This window comes from Herpailurus yagouaroundi, unplaced genomic scaffold (genome assembly GCF_014898765.1).
Source record: "Herpailurus yagouaroundi ecotype Mexico unplaced genomic scaffold, PumYag 77, whole genome shotgun sequence".
Taxonomy (NCBI): domain Eukaryota; kingdom Metazoa; phylum Chordata; class Mammalia; order Carnivora; family Felidae; genus Herpailurus; species Herpailurus yagouaroundi.
Window position 1 is genome coordinate 94,599,926 of NW_024412388.1, and position 21,759 is coordinate 94,621,684.

Consider the following 21,759-nt stretch of genomic DNA (forward strand, 5'->3'; position numbering starts at 1 on the left):
TAGCACGCCTACAGTCCGTGAATTGAGCCGGGGGTGTGGAGCAGCCAAGATGGAGCCGGCAGCCGGCGGCCCCGGCCCGCTGATCATGAACAACAAACAGCCCCAGCCGCCACCACCTCCGCCACCGGCAACCGCGCAGCCTCCACCCGGAGCCCCGCGGGCCGGCGGAGGCCTCCTGCCCGGGGGCAAAGCCCGGGAGTTCAACCGCAACCAGCGCAAAGACTCGGAGGTCAGGAGCTTCGGGGGGCGAGGACGGCACCGGGCGGGCGGTTGCGAGGGGCCCGGGGCTGCTTTCGGGTTCCAGCTGGGCTTCCCAGAGGGTTGGACATGGCCCGGCGGAGGAGTTGTCATTTTACAGAGAAAGGAGCAGGAAGCAAGGCTGGCACCCCCGGAGCCGGGGGCGTGAAGCCGGGGTCCCATCCCCGAGCTCCGCCGCTCGGGAGAACCTCCCGAAGCCGGCGAGTGCTCCTTTGTTCCTCTGGGGCGGGGGCTGAGGGTGCGGCCTCGGGGCCCCAGCCCCTGGGGAAGCCGCTCCCGGTCCCAGTTCGGAGATGAGGAGTCAGTGGTCTGCGTGCGCTCCAGGGGGCGGGCGGCTGCATCCCGACCCCTAATCCTCTCTGTCCGCTGGACCTGTGGGCTTTGCAGCGCGCGGTGGGCGGCGTGTGTGGGCTGCGAAGGGAGCTCAAAACCGGACGGAGCCAATTATCACTAATGGTACTACGCGCCCGGCGTTTTCGAGTGTAGGAGGGGGTAACATTGCCTATTCACTCTGACCTTAGCTAGTACAGGTCCTGGCCCTAGTTTGACAGTGCCTGATGCGTCCGATGCTGAACTGTTAACAATCATAAATATACATTGTAAACATGCATTAGGGCTCAGCATTCCCTCTCTTGCTAGTGGGCTGTTCCTCTGGTTCCGGAGACACCGTAGTCTGGAGCTGACTAGTCTAGTCACCTCACCCGGAGTTAAAGAATTCCTCCCACTGCCTCCCATTGTAGATTTCATGAATGAAGACACACGCGTCACAGCACTTTAGGGCTTCTTAATCAGCACGTTCCCAGAGTTTTTACCGTGAGGTCTCCACCTGAGATATCTCAGGGGCTGGTCAGCAGTGAGGCGCTTATTAATGATGGGGAATTCCTCCTTGTCCAAGCGCAGTGTCCCAGGTCCTACCATAGGCGGAGGATACCATCTTTAGATAGGTGAAATCAGTTCCTCTCAAGCTTTTGTATTTTGTTGGCGAGTGCAAACCTCTGGTAAAACGTGTCAGAATTTGCCAAGTCCAAAATAGAGGTACTTTAAGTTTGAAGCGAATTATTTGAAAAAGCAATGAATCTGACTTTTTAGAAGCCTTTGCATTGTGGGGTGATAGAGGATTATGAAAGTGGTGGGGGTGAACCTGCCTTCATCAGAAGAGGAGTTTTAGTTTAATGTTTGTTTATTTTTGAGAGACAGAGCACGAATGGGGAAGGATCAGAGAGAGAGGGAGACACAGAATCGGAAGCAGGCTCCAGGCTCTGAGCCGTCAGCACAGAGCCTGAAGCCGGGCTCGAACTCACGAACCGCCAGATCATGACCTGAAGCCCAACTCGACGCTTAACCGACAGAGCCACCCAGGCGTCCCAAGAAGAGGAGTTTTAGTTTAAAACTAGCCGTGGAGGTGCCTGGGTGACTGTTGGTTGAGCAATGACTCTTGGTTTTGGCTCAGGTCATGATCCCAGGGTTGTGGGATTGAGCCCCATGTCCGGCTCCATGGTGAGTGTGGAGCTTGCTTAAGATTCTCTTTCTTTCTCTCTCTCTGCCCCTCTCCCTTGCTCGCTCTCAAAAATAAAAATAAGTAAATAAAACTAGTGATAAATTTTCCTAAGTAGCCACAAATGATCAGATAAATACCCTTCGATGCATTTAAATGTCTCTTTCTACCCTTTAATTTCCGTAGAGACTAAACACATGAAAGGCCAGTCAGTGAACACGTTCAGGCTGAGAGGCCTGTTTCAGTTCGTTTTCTTAGAGATCCTGGTGCTGTACTCAGCTCTTTGGGGCACAGCTGGAATCCGTGGGCTGGGAGCCTGAGCAATGCCTGGAGGACAGGGAGGTCGACACCTGATGAGCGCCCACTGTGTGCTACATAATTTTGATTCGGCCTTAAAAACTTTGAAGATTGGTGCGCCTGGGTGGCTCAGTCAGTTAAGTATCCGACTTCGGCTCAGGTCATGATCTCGTGGTTCGTGGGTTCGAGCCCCGCGTCAGGCTCTGTGCTAACAGCTCAGAGCCTGGAGCCTGCTTTGGACTCTGTGTCTCCCTCTCTCTCTGCCCCTCCCTGACTCATGCTCTGTCTGTCTCCTTAAAAAATAAAAATTAAAAAAAAAAAAAAAAAAACACCTTGAAGATAGATTTTTGTCATTCCCATTACATAAATGAAGAAACTGAAGCTCAGTAACTTGTGAAAGTGTACCTTCTGTTGCCTCTGATGGAGTAGAGTTCATTTTTTTTTTTTTTTCCAGTTTCTGTGGGTTTGTTATGTCACTTTGTGGGTGGTCTTGTCTTCCCAAATAGCTTGTAATTAAGCCTGAGGGCTCTACCTGTTCATTACCTCTTCTGTCTTTTGAGCACCAGGCTTCCCAGATGGTGTTTCTCCTCCTCGGTGATCACCTATCCCTGTCAGTGAAAAGATTGTCTTTGTCAGATTCTCTCCTGTGTGTGGGAGGGAGACCATTCTGTTAGGCTGCTACCTTCTCTGTCTGTCAGTTCTCACTGAAATTTGAGAGAAGGGCAGGAAAGCTGAGAGTGTCAATACGCATTTTGTCCTGAGCTGTTGATGGCCTACTAGCCAGAAAGAAGTGAGGCTTCCGGAATCTTAGCACCATGTGGAATGGTACATTCACTGCACAGAACACATAGAAGGTTTGTGTTCATTCATCTAATGAGAATTTATTTGACTATAAACTCGTCATTCATGCCCTCATTCAGGCCGGGTAGTGTGCTGGGCATTGTGGAGTCATTGGTGAGCAGACTGGTAGACAGAGTTCTCGCCCTCAGGGAACTTGCACTCTCGTGGAGGGGCAGACACAAAACAAATACACATGCCGGTATATAATGGTCAGTTGTAAGCACTCTAAGGAAAAGTGGAAGGTGCTGTGCAAGGTCTTAATCGGGAGGCCTGAGCTAGCCCAGGAGGCGAAATGTGATAAAACCTCAAAGGAGTGGAGGCGGTGGTGTCTTGTAACCCAGCAGTGTCTCTGGACGCATATGTGTTTCTTCCTTTGGAAAATACTCACAATGGTCTTTTGCGTTACTCTCTCTCCTTTTCTGAAAAGGGCTACTCCGAGTCTCCAGATCTCGAGTTTGAATATGCTGACACGGACAAGTGGGCTGCAGAGCTCTCAGGTAAAGCATGGACCTTCATGTTATTTGGGGGTGTTTTTTCCCATATTGGTCTTTAATACAATTAAGAGTGAATGTCATTTTGGAGTTCATTTTCCCCCCTGGCTAGCCTAGTAATGAGATAGATAGATAGATAGATAGATAGATAGATAGATAGATAGATAAAACATGTTAATTATGGGATTCAAGCCTTGTATAGCTCATAACTTTGGCTTTCCCCTTACTTTGGCAAAGCACCTCTGTGCGGTCAGGTCGGTTGACCATGGCCCAATCACAGATGGTCATGCTCCTTGGCCATCCGCTGCCTGCCTGGCGGTGGTGTCTCCTAGGGCGGCAGGTCATGGGGCGTGCCAACAAGCGTGCCTGCATCTGTGCACATCTGTCGCTGCCGCTCATGTGTAACATGAGCTAGCCTGAGCTGCTCCATAGTAGCCACTGGAGAGACACGTGTCCATGGTGGCAGTCAGCCTGTGGCGTGGCAGGATCGATGTGCACTGGACTGGAAATGCCTGGATTTGTCCGTAACTGGCACTCTGATTATCTGCTACAGGGGAAGTCAGCACTCTCTCTGTCGGGCCCGTCAGAGCACTAACACCCCCTTAGTAACTGGACAGGCCTGGAGTCACTGTGACCGAGGGACAGAATGGGGCTTAGAAGCAAATGCCTTACGTTCTCTGCTACATATGAGGCCCCTACAGAACGTGGACATGGAGCTGATGGGGCTTTGTTCTTGACAGAGCTTTACAGCTACACGGAAGGGCCGGAATTCCTGATGAATCGAAAATGCTTTGAGGAAGACTTCCGGATCCATGGTGAGAGGATTCCCCTCACTTCTTGGTTCCTTTGACCCAGCACCATGAGGGCCGCAGGGTTTCTCTTAGTCATCTGAGTGACTGGAGTCACCCTGGACTGACCTAAGAAACCTGCTGAACCACGGTTGTTCAAAGCCACATGTGACCTTCAGGGTGGGCCTGCTGGTGCTCTGGTGGTGGCTTTTCAGAGTGTGAGTATTGGGGGGAAATAACTTTTTGTGTGATTGAAATTGCACCAAAAATAGCAGTGTTTCAGTCTGAAAACTCAGATGCATAGAGCAGCAGTGTGGCCTTACGCTGCTGTAAGAGAGTAACTTATCTTTCTGAGTTTTCTGATATTGTGGCAGGCCTGAATTCGGGAAGTTAACATTGTACCCATTCCATTGCGAGGATTTTTCTGGGCTCCCGTGTAAGTGGTCTCTTGCCCTGCAGTAACAGACAAGAAATGGACCAAGCTGGACACCGACCAGCACCGTACGCATGCCATGAGGCTCCTGGATGGCTTGGAAGTCACTGCCAGGGAGAAAAGACTCAAGGTGGCTCGAGCAATCCTCTACGTTGCCCAAGGTACCGAGTGGGCCCCCAGGCACCCCGGCACCGCCTTGTCGGATACAGGGAGGGACTCAGCTGTGCCCCGTGTTCGCAGGCACCTTTGGGGAGTGTAGCTCAGAGGCAGAGGTGCAGTCCTGGATGCGCTACAACATCTTTCTGCTCCTGGAGGTGGGCACGTTCAATGCTTTGGTGGAGCTTCTGAATATGGAGATAGAGTGAGTTCTTCTGGGGAGCTTGAGTAGGGAAGGGGAGGCAGGGGATGAGGGGACAGAGCTTGCAGAACCAACTGCTTTTGAGAAGGGCGAATGGGCCACATGGGGCGGGGCAGGGGGGGCGGTCCCAGCTCCGTTCTGGTCACGTTGAACTGTGGCCTCTTGGGCAGTCGTAACACACGATAAAACGTTTTGTTCCCCAGCACTTGTCAGGGGAACTTTTCATCTTCCTTCCTGGAGGAGGGCCTGACTCCCCAATCTCTCCTGCAGCAACAGTGCCGCCTGCAGCAGTGCGGTGAGGAAGCCGGCCATCTCCCTGGCTGACAGCACAGACCTGAGGTGAGCAGGCAGCGAGCCTGGGCTCCCCGAGGATGAGATCGGAGCAGGGGCAGGAGGGCATCCTCAGGTGTCCTCGCCACGTGTGCACTCCTTCTGCACATGCTGACTCAGTGTGGGCCGTGGTGGCCCTGCTGAGGGCCCTCCCTAGGGGGGGCTCGGAGGAGACTCCTAAAGGAAACGTCGGGTGAAGCTGCTTACTAGAGCCGTGGCGAGGGGCGGCCTCCCGCCCGCGCTGCTGCCGAGACCTTGGCGTTGTGGTATTTTGTGTTTGGTGAAACACACGACGTGGTTCCTTGGGCTCCGCCTTCCGTGGGTAGCTCGACCCCCACCTCCTTTGTGGCGTTTTGTGGCCGCACGGGAAGTAATAGTGGCTGCTAAACAGTAAGATCACCTTCCCATTTCCGTGAGGCTTAGAATCTGTCTCTGTTTGGGAGTTTTCAGACTGGCTGTTTGTGGTGTTCCCCACGGTGGTTGGGGCACTGCCCGCTTGCTCCCGATTCCCGCGCCAGTGTGGTAATCCTTGCTTCTTGTTACCTTGACCCTGCGTTGCTTCTTCTGATCCGGCAGCTACTTCCACAGCTCGTGCCCAACTTTGTGTTTTTCCTGCTCCAGGAAGCTTAAGGCAGTAAATGCTTATGGCCGTTCTTGTTCATATTAATGCTTTCAGCAACCATTTATTTATTAAGCATCTGCTTTGAGTGAGCACTTAGCTCAGTGCCAGAATACAAAGCAGGGTAAGATCTGATTGTAACCTTAGCACTTGGGTGAGAAGGGCACACCAAGAGGGGCCCTGTGAGACTCTCAGTTCTCCCCGTGTCACAGCCGTCCGCCACCAACTAGCCTTTGTGCACGAGCTTTCCTCATGTCAGCTGGAATGTGAGGAAGCCAGGACGCCCCTTGATTCCCCATTCTTCACCATTATGACTGGCTTTTGTTCCCAGGGTACTGCTCAACATCATGTACCTGATTGTGGAGACCGTTCACCAGGAGTGTGAGGGCGATAAGGCCGAGTGGAGGACCATGCGACAGACCTTCAGGGCTGAGCTGGGTAGGGCCCTGGAGATCCTGGCGTCTTGAGGCTCTGCCCGGGAGCTGAGGCTGCTGGCCTGTGGGAGGGTCCTGTTCCTGCTGGTGGCCCTGATCACTTTGTGTTGCCTCTAGGTTCCCCCCTGTACAACAACGAACCATTTGCCATCATGCTGTTTGGGATGGTGACCAAATTTTGCAGCGGTCATGCCCCTCACTTCCCCATGAAGAAAGTCCTCTTACTTCTTTGGAAGACAGTGTTGGTGAGTACCCCCTTGAAGGGGAACTCAGCTGCTAGGGCTTGGGGCGGGAGAGAGACTTCACTGTATATCCTTTTAAATGTTGAATTGTATGAAAATCTGTATATAAATTAACATGTAATTAACTGCTTTGGTTTAAAACAAAATAGCACGCTTGACTCACTGCAGGCAAAGAGGACTTGGCCCTTGAGTCAAAATAGATTGTTGGCTCCCTGACTCCTGGAGTCATAAAACACCTTCCCCCCGCCAGACATGCTGCTTCTGAACCTGGAGTCAGTAAAGTGATTGGAGGCAGAATTAGAGCTGGTGTAACTGGTCCCCTCAGTCAGAGGTCACTTGAAGGAAGCAAGAGCAAGCCCTGGGCTAGCGCCGTCTTCCTCGGGGTGTGGTGTGGAGCGTGTTTCTGGCTAGGGAAAGAATGGCCAGCACCCTCGGCTTGGGGCCATTGTCAGCAGCCGAGCTCGCCGCCTTTCCCACCTGGACGAGAGACCTCAGCAGAGAGTGGAGCTGCCGTCAGAACTCCTCCTCCCCCTGGGGCTCACCTCCCTCTTTCCAGAGCAGGCCAACTCTGCAGAGCCAGGCTCGTGAGTTTAGGATCTCTTTAGAGTGGTGTGCACATTATATTTTGGTGAGACATCCTCTTGGTTCCTCACAAAGCCTCGCTGAAGCCAGAGACAAAAGCTGAATACCAATGGGGTTTTGGCTTCTAGGGGGATGTTGGAGTATCTAATGATGTATTCCCAATTTGAATTTGAAAGACTGGTAGGTACAGCTTTGGAAGCATGTGAGTCACGGGCTTTTCTAGAAACCTGAAAGGATAGGCTCCTGAGTTTGCTTTTTTGGCACGAAGAGTATATATCCTACGTGCAGAGCTAAACATGTGTGTGCCGGCTCAGTCAGCCCGCATATCTCCTTCCCTTGGTCTGTTTTCTCCACTCCCACGTTGGTGTCCCTGAATTCTCGTGTGAGTGGGTTTAGTCCCTGGTTCAGAGATTGATGCAGGTCATGGTGTCACGCATGCTTTCAAGCCTGACGCGGGGCTGAGGGACCCATTTGTAGATGTGTGACCCCGGCCCCGCCCCTCGTTCGCGATGCAGTGCACACTGGGAGGCTTCGAGGAGCTGCAGAGCATGAAGGCCGAGAAGCGCACCGTCCTGGGCCTTCCCCCGCTGCCTGAGGACAGCATCAAGGTGATCCGCAACATGAGGGCCGCCTCCCCGCCGGCGTCTGCCTCAGACCTGATTGAGCAGCAGCAGAAGCGGGGCCGTCGGGAGCACAAGGTGAGGGTGACCGGTGTCCCTGGTGACTCCTGAGGGTCTGAAGGGGCACATCGCGTGGCAGCCTGATCCCCGGGTGAGCGGGGTTGTTGGAAGTCCTCTCTGAGCAGCTAATCCAAATGAAGGCCTCCAGGCTGGGGGACGCTGTGTCTCTGAGTGGACACTCACCACATGGCACTCTTGAGGCACTGTGGCAAGAGAGGATTTGTCCTCTGGGCCCAACCTTGACTTCCTCTCTGGTTTTTCCACTGCCCTTGGCTCTGCCTTCCACCTTTGTGTGTTATGGCTTGTCTAGCCTCCTTGCCCTCTTATGGTTCCTTGCTTGGCACTTGTCCGATTCCCCTTCCCTCTGTTTTCAGGCACTGATAAAACAGGACAACTTGGATGCCTTCAACGAGCGGGATCCTTACAAGGCTGATGACTCTCGAGAAGAGGAAGAGGAGAATGACGATGACAACAGCCTGGAGGGGGAGACATTCCCCCTTGAGCGGGATGAAGTGATGCCTCCCCCACTGCAGCACCCTCAGACTGACAGGCTTACCTGCCCAAAGGGGCTTCCGTGGGCTCCCAAGGTCAGGTGAGCCTCAGACACCTGGAACACTCCTGGCTCTTGAAACCAGAGGCCTTCCACCCCTAAGCCTGCCCCAGGCCTGAGTCACCACACGAGGTCCTCTGCAGGGCCAGGCTGACCTTGGCTCTGGGATGAAGCTCTCTTAAAGTACCCTGTGTTGGCCTAGAGGCCTCAGGGTGCCGGCCTTGGACAGAGAGACCCGTGTATGGCTCTTGAATCAGTAATATGAATTAGCTCTTGGTTAGCCATACTAATGAAGGGAGAATAGGGAAAAATGAGAACAAGGACACTTAACTGAACCCATCTCCACTCACCCTGGGGTTGTATGTGGTTTTTAACAGAAAAATTAAAGATTAAGGAAGAGCTTTAGAATCCTAGGTAAGGTGTTTGAGATATGTATGCATAAATCAGGTGGGAAGGTACCTGGATATGAGTGGTTTCTGTTTAAAAAGTCACCAACTTAAGAAATAGGTGAGTATGTGAAAGGGCAATGCAGAAGTCACTTTTTCCATCTGAAACCCCAGTTTTCAGTGATCTGTGGATGGGATTACACGCAAGTCTTCAGAAAACGTGACATGTGCTGCTTGTCTGAGGCAGGAGAACAGGACTCATATGAAAATATCAGAAGCGTATAGATCCAGTTGTAAAAACTTTACATATTTGAGAAATTCTTTTGACAAACTTGTTATTGGTATCTGAATGACATGTGCTTTAAGTTTGATGTGTCACCTTAATTTTACAGGTTAACTGGTTACATACACATAATACACTTTCAGGTTATTGACCCAACAATGTTATGAAGGACATTAAGACAGTGTGAAGATTTTCTTTTTTCTTTTTTTTACTAAAAAGAAAAACAGTGGGGGTGCCTGGGTGGCTCAGTCGGTTAAGTGTCTGACTTCGGCTCAAGTCATGATCTTTTGGTTCATGGGTTCAAGCCCCGCATCGGACTCTGTGCTGACAGCTCAGAGTCTGGAGCCTGCTTCAGATTTTGTGTCTCCCTCTCTCTCTCTCTCTGCCCCTCCCCTGCTCATGTTCTGTCTCTCTCTCTGAAAAATGAAAACTTAAAAAAAAAAAAAAAGGGGTGGGAGACCTTTTCTTCTGGCTTTGCAGTTTCTGAAGCTTCTGTGTTTTATTAACCATGACACCTTGAAATAACTTTTAACAAAAACTTTGTTCTCTTTGGCAGAGAGAAAGACATTGAGATGTTCCTCGAGTCCAGCCGTAGCAAGTTTATTGGTTACACTCTAGGCAGGTGAGTGTGATCTGAGTTCCTTTTGAAGGAAGGTAGCGGGAGTGCACTCTCCTGGCCTCTGGTGTTTGTGGATCAAGGCGAGTTGATGTCCGGGCTCAACACAGGGCTTTCTTTATTCTGCAGTGACACGAACACAGTGGTGGGGCTGCCCAGGCCAATCCACGAAAGCATCAAGACTCTGAAACAGGTAGGTGGCCTTGGGTGAGCTTTTGGCCTACTTTGGTCCCAAGTGAGTAAAGTGAGAGCAGCCTGTTGGGATAAACCTTTTGAGATGGTTGTCTGCCTGAAGGAGCCTGGGGCGGGGGAATGGGTGGACCACAGCCATACCTTTAACACAGCTCTTTGTAAGTTTTACTTATTTTAGCTGAGTTCTTGTTGGGGACTTAACTGGGCCGTTATTAAAGATATACTTGAGGGGCGCCTGGGTGGCTCAGTCGGTTAAGCGTCCAACTTCGACTCAGGTCATGATTTCGCAGTTTGTGAGTTCAACCCCGCATCAAGCTCTGTGCTGACAGCTCAGTCTGGAGCCTGCTTCGGATTCTGTGTCTCCGCCTCTCTCTGCCCCTCCCATGCTCATGCTCTGTCTCTCTCTGTCTCTCAATAATAAATAAACATTTAAAAAAAAAAAAAAAAGATATGTTTGATAGTTGGAGTTTTAAGGGGCCTGAGTTTTCCTAGCCTTAGTTCTAAAGCATTTGAGATCGAGAAGTGGGCAGATGGAGATCAAAACACCAGCTTTACTGCTGATAGAGCTACTGGAGAGTGAGCCATAAGAACATGGTAATGATATGCATCCCAATGCTTTACTTCCAGAATTAGGCAGTCAGGGCCAGGCAGGGCTGGAACTATGCTAAGCCTGGTTGAGGAGCAGAAGAGAGCCCAGGCTTTTTTTTTTCTAAAGAGAAGAGAGAAGGAGGTTGGGCTCAGAAAGTCCTGTTCCTCCTCCCATACCTGCCAGTCAGCAAAGTGAGGAAAGAGTGTGTGGGAAGAAGCAGGGAGGCCAGGAGTTTTTACACACACGTCTCTCCACATGGGAGGAGGCATCAAGAGTGGGGAAGGGATGTCTTCCCTGACAACATGTCGGCGTGTGAATGTCGGTATGTTTTTGAAGTGTGTGTTTGAGATTTGTAGTACGAAGTGGGCCTTGTGCGGCTAGGCTTTTGAGTACTAGCTTCTGAGTACTTGAGTACTTGCTCCTGAATACTCGATTCTCCCTTTAATAGTTTTTTCTTCTGTCTTTATAGCTATCTGAAAAAACCCCTTTCCCTTAGTTTGTGTCTAATGTGTGCTTTTAGACTGGTTTTAAGTATGTGCCCACTTAGAAAATATTTCAGGATTTGAGTTAGGGATCTTTGTGGTGACTTAGCCCTCTTTGAGAAGCTCGGGTTTGAGGAAAGTTGCCTGGGGTCTTTGCCAGGGTGCGGGGCTCTGGCCAGAGACTGAGAGGCGTTCCCTCTTTCTCTCCAGCACAAGTACACGTCGATTGCAGAGGTACAGGCGCAGATGGAGGAGGAGTACCTTCGCTCTCCTCTCTCGGGGGTGAGTCTGAGGCCTTCTTCAGCCACTGGACTGCCAGCAGCTCCCAGGCACTGCTGGGCCCAGACTACAGAGCTGCTCCAGGCCCCGTCTTCAAAAAACTCCCAGTCTCGCTCCCACACCAGGGCTGGCGTATGTCTAGGGTGGGGGTCAAGAGCACAGTCACCTGCCTCTGACTCCCGGCTCCACCACTCAGTAGGTGGCAACTGAGGCAAGTTACCAAATCTCTCTGTGCTTTAGTTTCCTTGCCTGTAGAATGGGAATGATGATAGTCCCTCCTCCATAGAGCTGCAGTAAAGTTGAAGTGAGTTATTACAAGTATGGTGCCTGGCACGTGTAGCATGTGTATTCTTCAAGGTTTGCCATTGTTACCGACATCATCATTTACATCAATACTTAACAGATTCTCCTCCAGCCAGCTAGCAAGCTGGCTCAGGAGAGCAGAGTCGGGACTGGGGTTTTGTATTTGTACCTGTTGTGTTACAAGGGAGAAGAGGAAGTGGAGCAGGTACCCGCGGAAACCCTTTACCAAGGCTTGCTTCCCAGCCTGCCCCAGTACATGGTGAGTGCTCCTGCTCTTGAGGTGTTGCCTCCTCTTCGTGAGTGCTTTGGGTCTGGGACCCCTCCGGTGCCCATCAGTACCTGCCATGGGACTGCCCTCCCCACTACACTGGCCTTGAGAGGATGCCCTGCTGGTGTCAGCCCCTCCTGCTGCCCGCCCGAACACCTCCCAAAGGACCACTTCTCAGGCCTTCGGTCTGCTGCTCCCCAGATCGCGCTGCTGAAGATCCTGCTGGCTGCCGCCCCCACCTCGAAAGCCAAAACAGACTCAATCAACATCTTAGCAGATGTCCTGCCTGAGGAGATGCCGTGAGTAGTATTCCTGTGAATGGAGCAGGCTAGGGGCCGCCAAGTAGAGGAGCCAGGGGAAGCGGTTTCCTCTCGGTCCCACTCTTGCTCGGTTGTTTTCTTTTTTTTGGTTCAACTTCTCTGTAGGTTAAGTTTAGGGTGTTCCTGACTTAGAAGAAAGAAAATGTATCTATTGGATTAAATATTTGGTTTTACTGGTTGGGGAAGTGGCTTAGTGTGGTTGGCCTGGATTCTAGTGTAGACTTTGCCGCTGAGTGAACTAGGGAAAAGTCGTTTTCTCCTCTATAAAATGAATCAGGCTGTGTTCGACATTTCCTGAAACCTTCCCTCGAAAGCTGTCTGAGCAACACACCCAGGACCTGTAGGTTTAGCTTCTGGACAGTTTACCAGCCAGCAGCTGAACCTGAGCTGGGTGTAGGATTCTTTCCTATTGGCTGGCGATTTGGCATGTGGAGTATTTGCAGATATCTCTGGCTGATAGTGAAATCCTTAGGGGTTCTTTTTCCCTGAGGCACTGACCTCATCGCTTTGATGTAAGAGTACAAAACAAGATCATTTTCTGCTTTGAGAAGGACCTGGGCTTTGATCTGACCTCCTTCCTGCGTGCCAGCTCTGAGCCCGGCTCCCTGGGGGCTTGGGGGCTGGGCCCCTTGAGTCTGGCAGTGATAGTTGCGTGAGGGAGGAGGCAGGGATTGGCTACTACCAAAGGGAGTGTCCCAGAACACTAGGCCATCATGATGGTCCTTGGAAGAAGGGTCCCAGAGTCAAATATTAGATCTCCTCTTAGATTTACAGTGAGAAGTCCTGAATTAAGAAACCGATTTAACTCCGTGCTTCTTCCATTTATCTGACTCCAAAGCCCTTTTTTCTCCATAGCCTGAAACATCTCAGTGTGCTAGCGTTCCCCAGAATACACTTTGAGGAACCCAAGTTCATCTCATGGCAAAAGTGTAGGAAGATCTTGAAAAGGAGAAGTTCATTTTGGGAGGAAAAGCAGGGCAATAGGCTAAGAACGTGTTTGAGGCCCCCCAGGAAGCAAATTGTGCTGAGCTGGATTGCTTGTTGAGGTGGGTGGGAGGAGCCCTGGCCCTGATAGCAGAGATGTCCACAGGGTGGGTGGTGAGGTGGAAGCCTTTGCCTGGGGAAGGCTCAGGAATCCCATCTCTCCTGCGAGTGCCCAAAGGGTAGCGCTGCCCATGCTGGTGGCTCACCCGGAAATTGTGTTTCCAGCACCACCGTGTTGCAGAGCATGAAGCTGGGGGTGGATGTGAACCGCCACAAAGAGGTCATTGTTAAGGCCATTTCTGCTGTCCTGCTGTTGCTGCTCAAGCATTTTAAGTTGAACCACGTCTACCAGGTACCTGCGGGGCCTTCCTTTCTGTTCACTGGGCCAGGGCCTCAGGCAGCGCTGCTCCTCCAGCGAAGAAGAACGGAGGCCTTGCCCTTCAAACCCCCTTGAGCTCTGCATGAATGTTTTAAGATCCAGTCCTCCAACTAAGGCCTTTTATCACTGGAGGGAGGAGGGTGAGGTCCTAAAGGGCATGCTTATTTTTTTCTGTTGGTTTCAGTTTGAATACATGGCCCAGCACCTGGTGTTTGCCAATTGCATCCCTTTGATCCTAAAGTTCTTCAATCAAAACATCATGTCCTACATCACCGCCAAGAACAGGTGATAAGGATGAGGGATCAGGAAGGGGTAGGGATGGCCAGAGGCCCGGCTGGCCTCTCCTGAGCTCATTCAGCACCTACAAGCCAGCACTCTGCCAGACGTCAGGACACAAAGATGGACGAGTCATGGTCTCTGCTGTGGAGAATGCCAGTGTGTCAGGTCTGAGTCCAGCTAGTCTAGTGACAGGTGACTCAGTCTGTGCCTGGGTGGGAGGGTTCTCATCCTGGGCCCTCACTGTTGTGTGCTTCTTCGAGGACACTGGCCGGGCCTCCTGTTCTCTACGGAGCTCTGCCATGTTCACCATAAGGACCCATCTGCTGACTCTACCCCTGTCCCCATCGCCTGGTACCAGCTGTATTTGACGGTACACCGCAGAGTGAGCTGTGGGCCAGACGCCGTCTCCTTTAGGGGCTTGGCATACATTAATTGCCTAGAGAAATCTTCTGCCCCAGCCCCAGACTCATTGCTGTTGGGAAAGCAGTCTCTCTGAACCTTACAAGATGACACACTGGTCTCTGGTCATAGAGGGACCGTATAAGTTCTCTTGAAACGGGGATTTCCTCATCCTCTAGCTGGGAAATGAGGGGAGTGCAGGCTAGGCGGTCCTGCTTCCACTCCCAACAAGTAAGGAGGAAGGCCGGGAGCCAGCCACGTCCCAGCTGTCTCTCCAGCCCCTGGCTTTGCTCACGGTGGTCGCCCGGCTTCTCTTTCTCCCTGCAGCATCTCTGTCCTGGATTACCCTCACTGCGTGGTACATGAGCTGCCGGAACTGACTGCTGAGAGTCTGGTGAGTCACGCTGTTCCTTTGGCGTGAGGGGGGTGTTGGAGGGCCTGCCTCCCCCGATACAGAGATAGAGGGGCTCACAGATGAGGTCACCCGTTGGGTGCTGGCTTTTAAAGCACTGTAATTGCACAGAAGGGCCGGAGGAGGGACCTTGCAGAGTGGAAAGATTTGGATACAGGGAGTAGTTCATCAGGAGTGTGGTGTTCAGGGGCTGCCGGCCCAGAGCTCACCTGGTCGAGTGGTTTCCCTCTCCCACACTGGATCTCTGTGGGGCACAGCTCTGAGGGAGCCTGGGTGTGGGTGCCCCAGGTGTGGAGGCTGATGGCACAGCCCCCTCAAATCATGCTCCGTGTTTCCTGCAGAAAAATTCTAGGGGACTCCCTTATCCCTGCCAAGCTCTGGGATGGAAGTACCCTGGGCTGAGGAGAGGAGAGGGCTGCTGCTATAGACGAGGAGAGAGCTGGCAGCTCCGAGAGAGGTGTGAGGGCCTTGGAAACCACTGAGCACCCTGCAGCTGTGAGAGTTACAGGCATTCCTGGCTTTTCCCTGCAGGAAGCAGGTGACAATAACCAGTTTTGCTGGAGGAACCTCTTTTCTTGCATCAATCTGCTTCGGATCTTGAACAAGCTGACAAAATGGAAGCATTCGAGGACCATGGTGAGCTAGTACAGTCAGCAGGCACGCAACTCGGAGCTCAAGGCAGAGGGCCACACTTCGTGCTGTCCCCTCCCAGGACGTCCGTGGAGCAGGCTTGCTGCTGCCCTATACCCTTCTCACTGGACTCTTCCTGTAGCCACATCCTTGCATGTTAATGGCTGATGCCTGGCCCCTTGCTGAGTTGAACTAGAAGCTAGAAGAGGCTCGGTCATGGCCTGAAACGATTCGACACTTAGAGAAGGGATTTTACTACATTCTCTTACTCTCCATCAGTAACACAACCAGGGTTCTAGGAGTTTCCCTTAACCTTGAGTCTCAGGACGCCTTTGGGGTAGGGAGGTCCATGAATCCTCGGAGATTTTACATACATGCACATAGGAACGTTCACAGTGAGAGACTTCACGGCTTTCCTCAGATTTCACAATGACCTGTGATTTGGGCAGTGGGGCGTCCATGCCCGGGAAGCCATCTCAGTCTGGGGAAAACTGGGATGGTTGGTTACCCTTAACCCTAGAAGGTGGTAGTGCAGGAGTTTTTCTCTGCCCTCAGCCTGGTCCTCGTGTCTCTTCCCAGATGCTAGTGGTGTTCAAGTCGGCCCCCATCTTGAAGCGGGCCTTGAAGGTGAAACAGGCCATGATGCAGCTCTACGTGCTGAAGCTGCTCAAGGTGCAAACCAAGTATCTGGGACGGCAGTGGCGGAAGAGCAACATGAAGACCATGTCCGCCATCTACCAGAAGGTGCGGCATCGGCTGAATGACGACTGGGCGTACGGCAACGGTAAGGCTCTGGCACAAGCTGGGCCGGGCCGGTGGGGGGGGGGGGGCCCGGGGGTGACAGCTTTCCAGAACCCCGAAGAATCTAGTTCCTGCTTTTGTGGCCTCAGGATAGGAGCTCCAGGAAGGACTTTGAGAGCTGCCTTGACTTGGTGCCTGTGATCATCCCCCAGTCCTCTCTTCCTCCCCCTGAACTAGTTCCTTTTCCAGAAACTCCCACAAGACGCTCTCCCATCTTTTCTCTCCTCACTACAACTGCGTTAGTTCTGGCCACTGAAATTCCCACAGAGCCTGATGGAAGGCTTCCTTGCCCCCAGTTTCTTCATCGGTGCCTCAAAGTGTGCCCCAGTGATCTTTTTAAAATTTTTTTTCTTTATTTTTGAGAGGCAGAGAGAGACAGAGCAAGAGTTGGGGAGGGGCAGAGAGAAACGGAGACACAGAATCCCAAGCAGGCTCCAGGCTCCGAGCTGTCAGCACAGAGCCCCATGCAGGGCCTGAACTCACAGACTGTGAGGTCATGCGTGACCTGAGCTGAAGTCGGATGTTCAACTGACTGAGCCACCGAGGCGCCCCGCCCCAGTGATCTTTTTAAAAAGCATATCCTGTGGGGCTAACTCCCCGAGTGAAATCCTTTGTTAGCTTCTGATTTCCCTTAGAATTTGAGCCACACTCTTAAGGCATGTGAGGCTTGCCCAGCCTCCCTTCCCCTCCTTCATAGTCTGATCCAGCTTCTCTCCAGCCCAGCCTCTGTCGCACACAGGGATCTTGGCACATTAACCACGTTGTCCCCCACTTTTCTTGCCCCTGGCAGGAAGCCTCCCTCATACGCCTCACTGTTCGGCATCTGTATGTGTCCCTCCCATCTGGGGGGCTCCCTCAGCCTCCAGGCAGAGTGGCTCTTCCCTGGCTTTCCTGAGTGTGCTGCCGCACCATACCATTCTAGCCCACAGCCGCATGTCCAGGTGACCACATCTGTACCCCGATGCCCTGAATTTGTGTAGACCCAGCGTGGCCCCCAGTCCCTGGTCAGGGAACTGAGGGAATGAGCAAATGAGGGAATCTGCAGTTTCCTGCCATTGATCTCAGAGAGCCAGGAGAGTGTAACTTTCAGAGAAGTATGTCATTCCATGGCTCTCCCTGGCTGGGTCCCCCTAAACTGCAGTGTGGCCCCTTTCCCTGTAGATCTGGCTTTTCTCTTTTTACCTGAGTTTCCTTTGTGTCTAAGGAAAAAGCCCTGTCAGTCTTCCTGAGGATAGAGATTGGAGGTCTCTGGCTCCCAGTTGACAGTCAACATTTCAGGCCAGGGCCAGCCTGGCCCCAAGCTCTAGTGAACCCAGGGGGAGCTGCCATGAGGGCTTGGCCCCTGAACGTGTCTTCCTGCTTTGTCTCAGATCTTGATGCACGGCCCTGGGACTTCCAGGCAGAGGAATGCGCCCTCCGTGCCAATATCGAACGCTTCAACGCCCGGCGGTATGACCGAGCCCATAGCAACCCGGACTTCCTACCTGTGGACAACTGCCTGCAGAGTGTCCTGGGCCAGCGGGTGGACCTCCCTGAGGACTTCCAGATGAACTACGACCTCTGGTTAGAAAGGGAGGTCTTCTCCAAGCCCATTTCCTGGGAGGAGCTGCTGCAGTGAGGCTCCTGGGCAGGGGACTGACTGCAAAGGAAAGAAGGGGTGATCTGGAGGGGCCCCAGGGGCTGTCCCAGTTCATTGCCGCAGTGCTCCCACCTCCCTCCAGGTGGCAGCACAGCCCCACTGTGCCCTCCCTAGGCCCCGCTGGGCTTGTGGGTGAGTCAGATTTGGCCCTTCATTCATTCCCAGCGTCCTGCTCAGAGCAGCGAGCTCTCTGCGTGGGATCCTATCTTCTTCACTCATCCCCACCCTCTTCTCTTGGACGTGGTCGGTTGCGGCTCATTTCTCAGTCAGCCCAAGGCTGGGAAAAGCCTAGATAGGCTGGGAAGCCATTGCATCTGAGTTGCAGGGGCCACACTGAGGCTCTTCCTGAGACACACACATCCTTGGAGTCTCAGCCGGCCGAGGAGGAGGGCTTAGCATTAGGCCAGGGTCAGAAAGTCGGAATTTTGGTTTTGCTTTGGGGGGTTTCTGATGTCACTCCAGCCTCCTGCTTTCGTCCCAAGGCAATTGCAGAGGCTCCTACAGCTGCCTCAGTACTTTGGTTTTGGACAGGGTTGGGGGGTAGGAACGGAAGCTGTCCTTAATCAGAGGTGCCATTTTTCCTCTTGGCTTGCAGGGGTCTGTAAATACCTATATATAAATCTCTGTGTATTCTCTTGTGTCACGTTGGGGTTTTTAACGTGTTTGTGTATTCTGTTTACATTAAAAGGAAGCAAAAATGACCCCCATTGCCTTGTCTGCAGGAAATACGGTCCCTGAGTATCTATGAGTCTAGAAAATGGGTTTTCCTGCCAGCATTGATAGGTCACCCACTTGTTCCCTGCCAGGCTGCCTGCCTTTGCCACCTGAGGGGGAGGTACTGGGGGAGTTGGCATTTATCCAGAGTCAATCTAGGATTGTTCCAGCCCAGCTCAGGGCTCTGGGCTGCTGAGGTGATAAGTTGTCCTGTACCCCTGTGTTTGATAGAGTTGCAGTAGGAGCCCCAGGCATCTCCGGATCGCTCTCCTGAGGGGGCCTCAGCCAAACCAGTTTCAGTGCTAGGGAGGAGGAGGGGCTAGGTCGGCTGCTCTGGGCCCTCGCAAGGGTAGGTGGTTGGGACTGAGAGGAAACTTCTTTGCCCAGAGCCTGGGGAAGCAGACCATCTGGAGTCAGCCTCACAGTGGGAAGGAGTGTGTCCGAGGGCCCAGGAGCCCACCTCACTGGGGGAAGAGGCAAGGACGATCTCCGGGAGGTGTCGGTTTGCAGACCCTGGAGCCTGCACCTGGCCTTGCGATCCTGGGCACGTCTGCTTCCACCTAGTTTGATCTTGAGGCTTTGTTTCTGATGCTTATGAAAGTACTGTTTCCTTTCCAGAGTGACTTAAAAGGTCCCTTGTCTTACCTTTAGGCCATGTGTACGGGATCTTAAGTCTCTTGACTTATATAGGAAATGTACTCTGGGGAAAATCTCCCTCCCGTGGGTTCTTCTGTTCAGTGCCTGCTTGGCCTGGGTTTTGACTGAGCCTCAGTGCAGGCCCCAAGCTGGGCTTCCAAGAGAAGCCTGATGTGCCAGCGTGGTTAGGAGCAGCAGAGGGGAAGCGAGCACTGTATTTTTTCTGTAAGTCACACAGCCTCTGAGGTAGGAATTCCCTGTGACTGATCGACTTTTTGCCCCTAAGCAACTTGCACAGGACAAGGGAGTTTGACCCAATTCGTGTGTGCATGATGCATTTTGTGCTGTTTCATGCCAGGACCAATAGGAAGTATGCATCGTGAGATTTTAGTTTGGGTAAGATAGATTTTCACATTCATACTCCACCAGGTAGCCTGGCTCACTGAGCCAGCTTGTCTGACAGCTTTGCTTCCTTCCCCTTTTTTGATTTCCCCATTCTCCTCTGAAGCTTCCCTTAACCAGAGTTGCCATTTTTTCCTCTTGCGTTGCAAAGGTCTATAAGTGTCTATATAAAAATTTGTGCAAAAAGAACACGGGATATCAAAGCTGCAAGGTCCATAAAACCCAGGTGTGTGGGAGGATCCACACATCTGTAGGCCCAGGGCCTGGCCTAGGAGAGTAAGAGCCTTATCACAGCTGCAGAATGTGCTAGTGGTAGATTGGCCTTTCAAATCCAAGCTTTTGTACAGAAATGTCTTTGGGAGCAAGTGGCCACCCACAATCTCTGGCTTCGTTTCTCATATGGGTCCTGAGACGGGCAAGGTATGTGAAGACCCTTTGTAAATGGTTGAGTTATATAAAATGTTGATTATTGCCAACCAGGCTCGAGGTCCAGTGCTCCTTCAATCCACTGAGGGATGAGTTACCCCGTGGCTTTATCACCTGAGGGAACTGTCCCCTGTTAATCAAGAGTTACCACTTACTGAGGGCCAGTTAGGTACCAGGCCCAATACTGATGCTTCTTGAAAGTTCATTTTCCACACAGGAGCTAGCAAATGTTTAGTGCTTACTATGTGCCGGTCACTACTCTGAGCACTTTATATGTAATAGCTTCTTGCTTATAATAACCCTGAAAAGTAGTACCATTATAGTGCTTATTTTGCACATGAGAAACTGGCACAGAAAGGATAAAGAACTTGCCCAAGGTCACAAAATAACGAGAGCCAGAGCCTGGATGCCAACCCAGGGCTCTGTTTGCAAAGCGTGTATGCCCCGTTCCCCACCCCTTCCACCGTGCCCTTTCTCTAATGAATCATTTTTATTCCCAAGCACCTACCACCAGTGCATTCATTTGCTCTTTTAGTCACTTTAGTCGGTACTTAGTATTTGCTCAAATACAGTCCTTGGCAAGAAGATTCTGGGCAAACATCAGCGAGGCCTTGGCCCGGCCTCTGGTATGTCCCACATGTGCCCCCGTCAAGGTAATTTGGGGGCTGTCGCTGCTACTTTCCTTTTCAGCCTGAACTTAAATGTCTTTCTCTCCTGGGCCCCAGAGGACTCGTGTGGCTGCCCCACCAGACCCGCTAGGCTTCTCTCCCAGGAGGCCGGCTTCCCGTCTGTCCCCTACTGAACTGCCTGCTCGGGGATGCAGTAGCTGTGCCATTCATTTGGCACTTGGCACGGCCAGCGTCAGGCTGCAGGCTCTCCCATTTACACACTAAAGGGCCTTGAGCTCCTCCAGCTCCAAGCCTCAGTTGGCTTATCTATAAAAATCAGTGTAAAAATAGCACGGTGGTCACGAATAAGACTACGGTAACAGAGACGTACATACCTGGCTGATGAGGAAGAGCACTGCTAACTAACGGCAGCTGTTAGTCCTGCTAATGGCCCTTCCCCCTCCAGCCGATGAGAATTTGCATCCATTTCCCGAGGCCCCTGGAAAGGAGACCCCCCTTCGAGGACCAGAACCATGTCTTAGGCCTCCTTATAGCCCTCATCCTGAGCTCACTGCTCTAGATAGAGGCGGCTTTCAAAATCAGCCACTCACCTAGCAATTCTGCCGTCATCCTTTGAAGGCCTCTCCTGGACCAGGCCTCGTTCCTGGTGCCCTGGGCATCCAGCTAAACAGAGTACCACACTCTCACTTTCCTTGACAAGCTCTCAGTCGATGGACAGATGGCTACAACAGCAAGTGAGAGCAGTAATGTGGTCGGCACCGAGGAGGACGTCTGCAGGGCCACATGGGTCCCCCTGGTCCCAGCCGGTGCCCTCCTGGAGAAGAGCCTGGGTGGGATGCCTGCCGTTGTCGATGGGGAAGGGAGGGGGCTCGGGCATCTGGGCTCTGAGAGCAGGTACTTTATGCTCATTGCCCCTGCTGAAATGGCTGGGATGAGCCTGGGGCGGGAGGGAGGTATGTGCTCCCTCTGCCTGAGACAGGAAATGCCCAGTTCTGGCAATGCTGGGCTCTGTTCCTGTCTGGGGCTGCAGAAGGTCTGCACTTCAGGGTTGTAATTCAGGTTGATGTGTAAATGCTTGGGGGGAGGTGGGGAAGGAAGATTGAATGCCTCTAATGAGAAGCATTTCCCCATGCCGGCCTGAGACCAGAAACCTGGACTGAAGGGCCTGCTAGCAGCTAGGGCTCTCCACTCTGGGCCTGGGGTCTGTGCCCTGGCCGGGATGAAGATTTAGGGCTTCTCTGGGTGGGCCTCACTGGGGCAGAGGAGCCCTAGCAAAGGGACACTGAGCCCAGCATCTCTTAAATTTGGGATTGC

At 52.4% G+C, this 21,759-nt stretch overlaps 1 protein-coding gene across 2 annotated transcripts; it reads left to right on the plus strand.

The window, feature by feature from the left end:
• The first annotated feature begins 18 nt into the window (after positions 1–18).
• STRIP1 (striatin interacting protein 1) lies at positions 19–19,869 on the plus strand. 2 transcript variants are annotated; one of them, XM_040471251.1, is made up of 21 exons: positions 21–229; positions 3,318–3,387; positions 4,122–4,196; positions 4,629–4,763; positions 4,843–4,963; positions 5,231–5,299; positions 6,241–6,347; positions 6,461–6,588; positions 7,683–7,865; positions 8,222–8,439; positions 9,623–9,688; positions 9,812–9,875; positions 11,156–11,227; positions 11,712–11,786; positions 11,997–12,094; positions 13,325–13,451; positions 13,663–13,763; positions 14,484–14,550; positions 15,100–15,204; positions 15,778–15,982; positions 17,370–19,869. In XM_040471251.1, exons 1-21 carry the CDS (start codon positions 50–52, stop codon positions 17,615–17,617), a joined length of 2,514 nt encoding a protein of 837 aa, XP_040327185.1. In that variant the 5' UTR covers positions 21–49; the 3' UTR covers positions 17,618–19,869. The 2 variants fall into 2 exon arrangements, with proteins under 2 accessions (XP_040327186.1, XP_040327185.1); XM_040471252.1 differs by lacking the exons at positions 15,100–15,204; positions 15,778–15,982; positions 17,370–19,869 and adding an exon at positions 14,910–15,065 and having other exon boundaries at positions 19–229.
• The last annotated feature ends 1,890 nt before the right edge of the window (positions 19,870–21,759 follow it).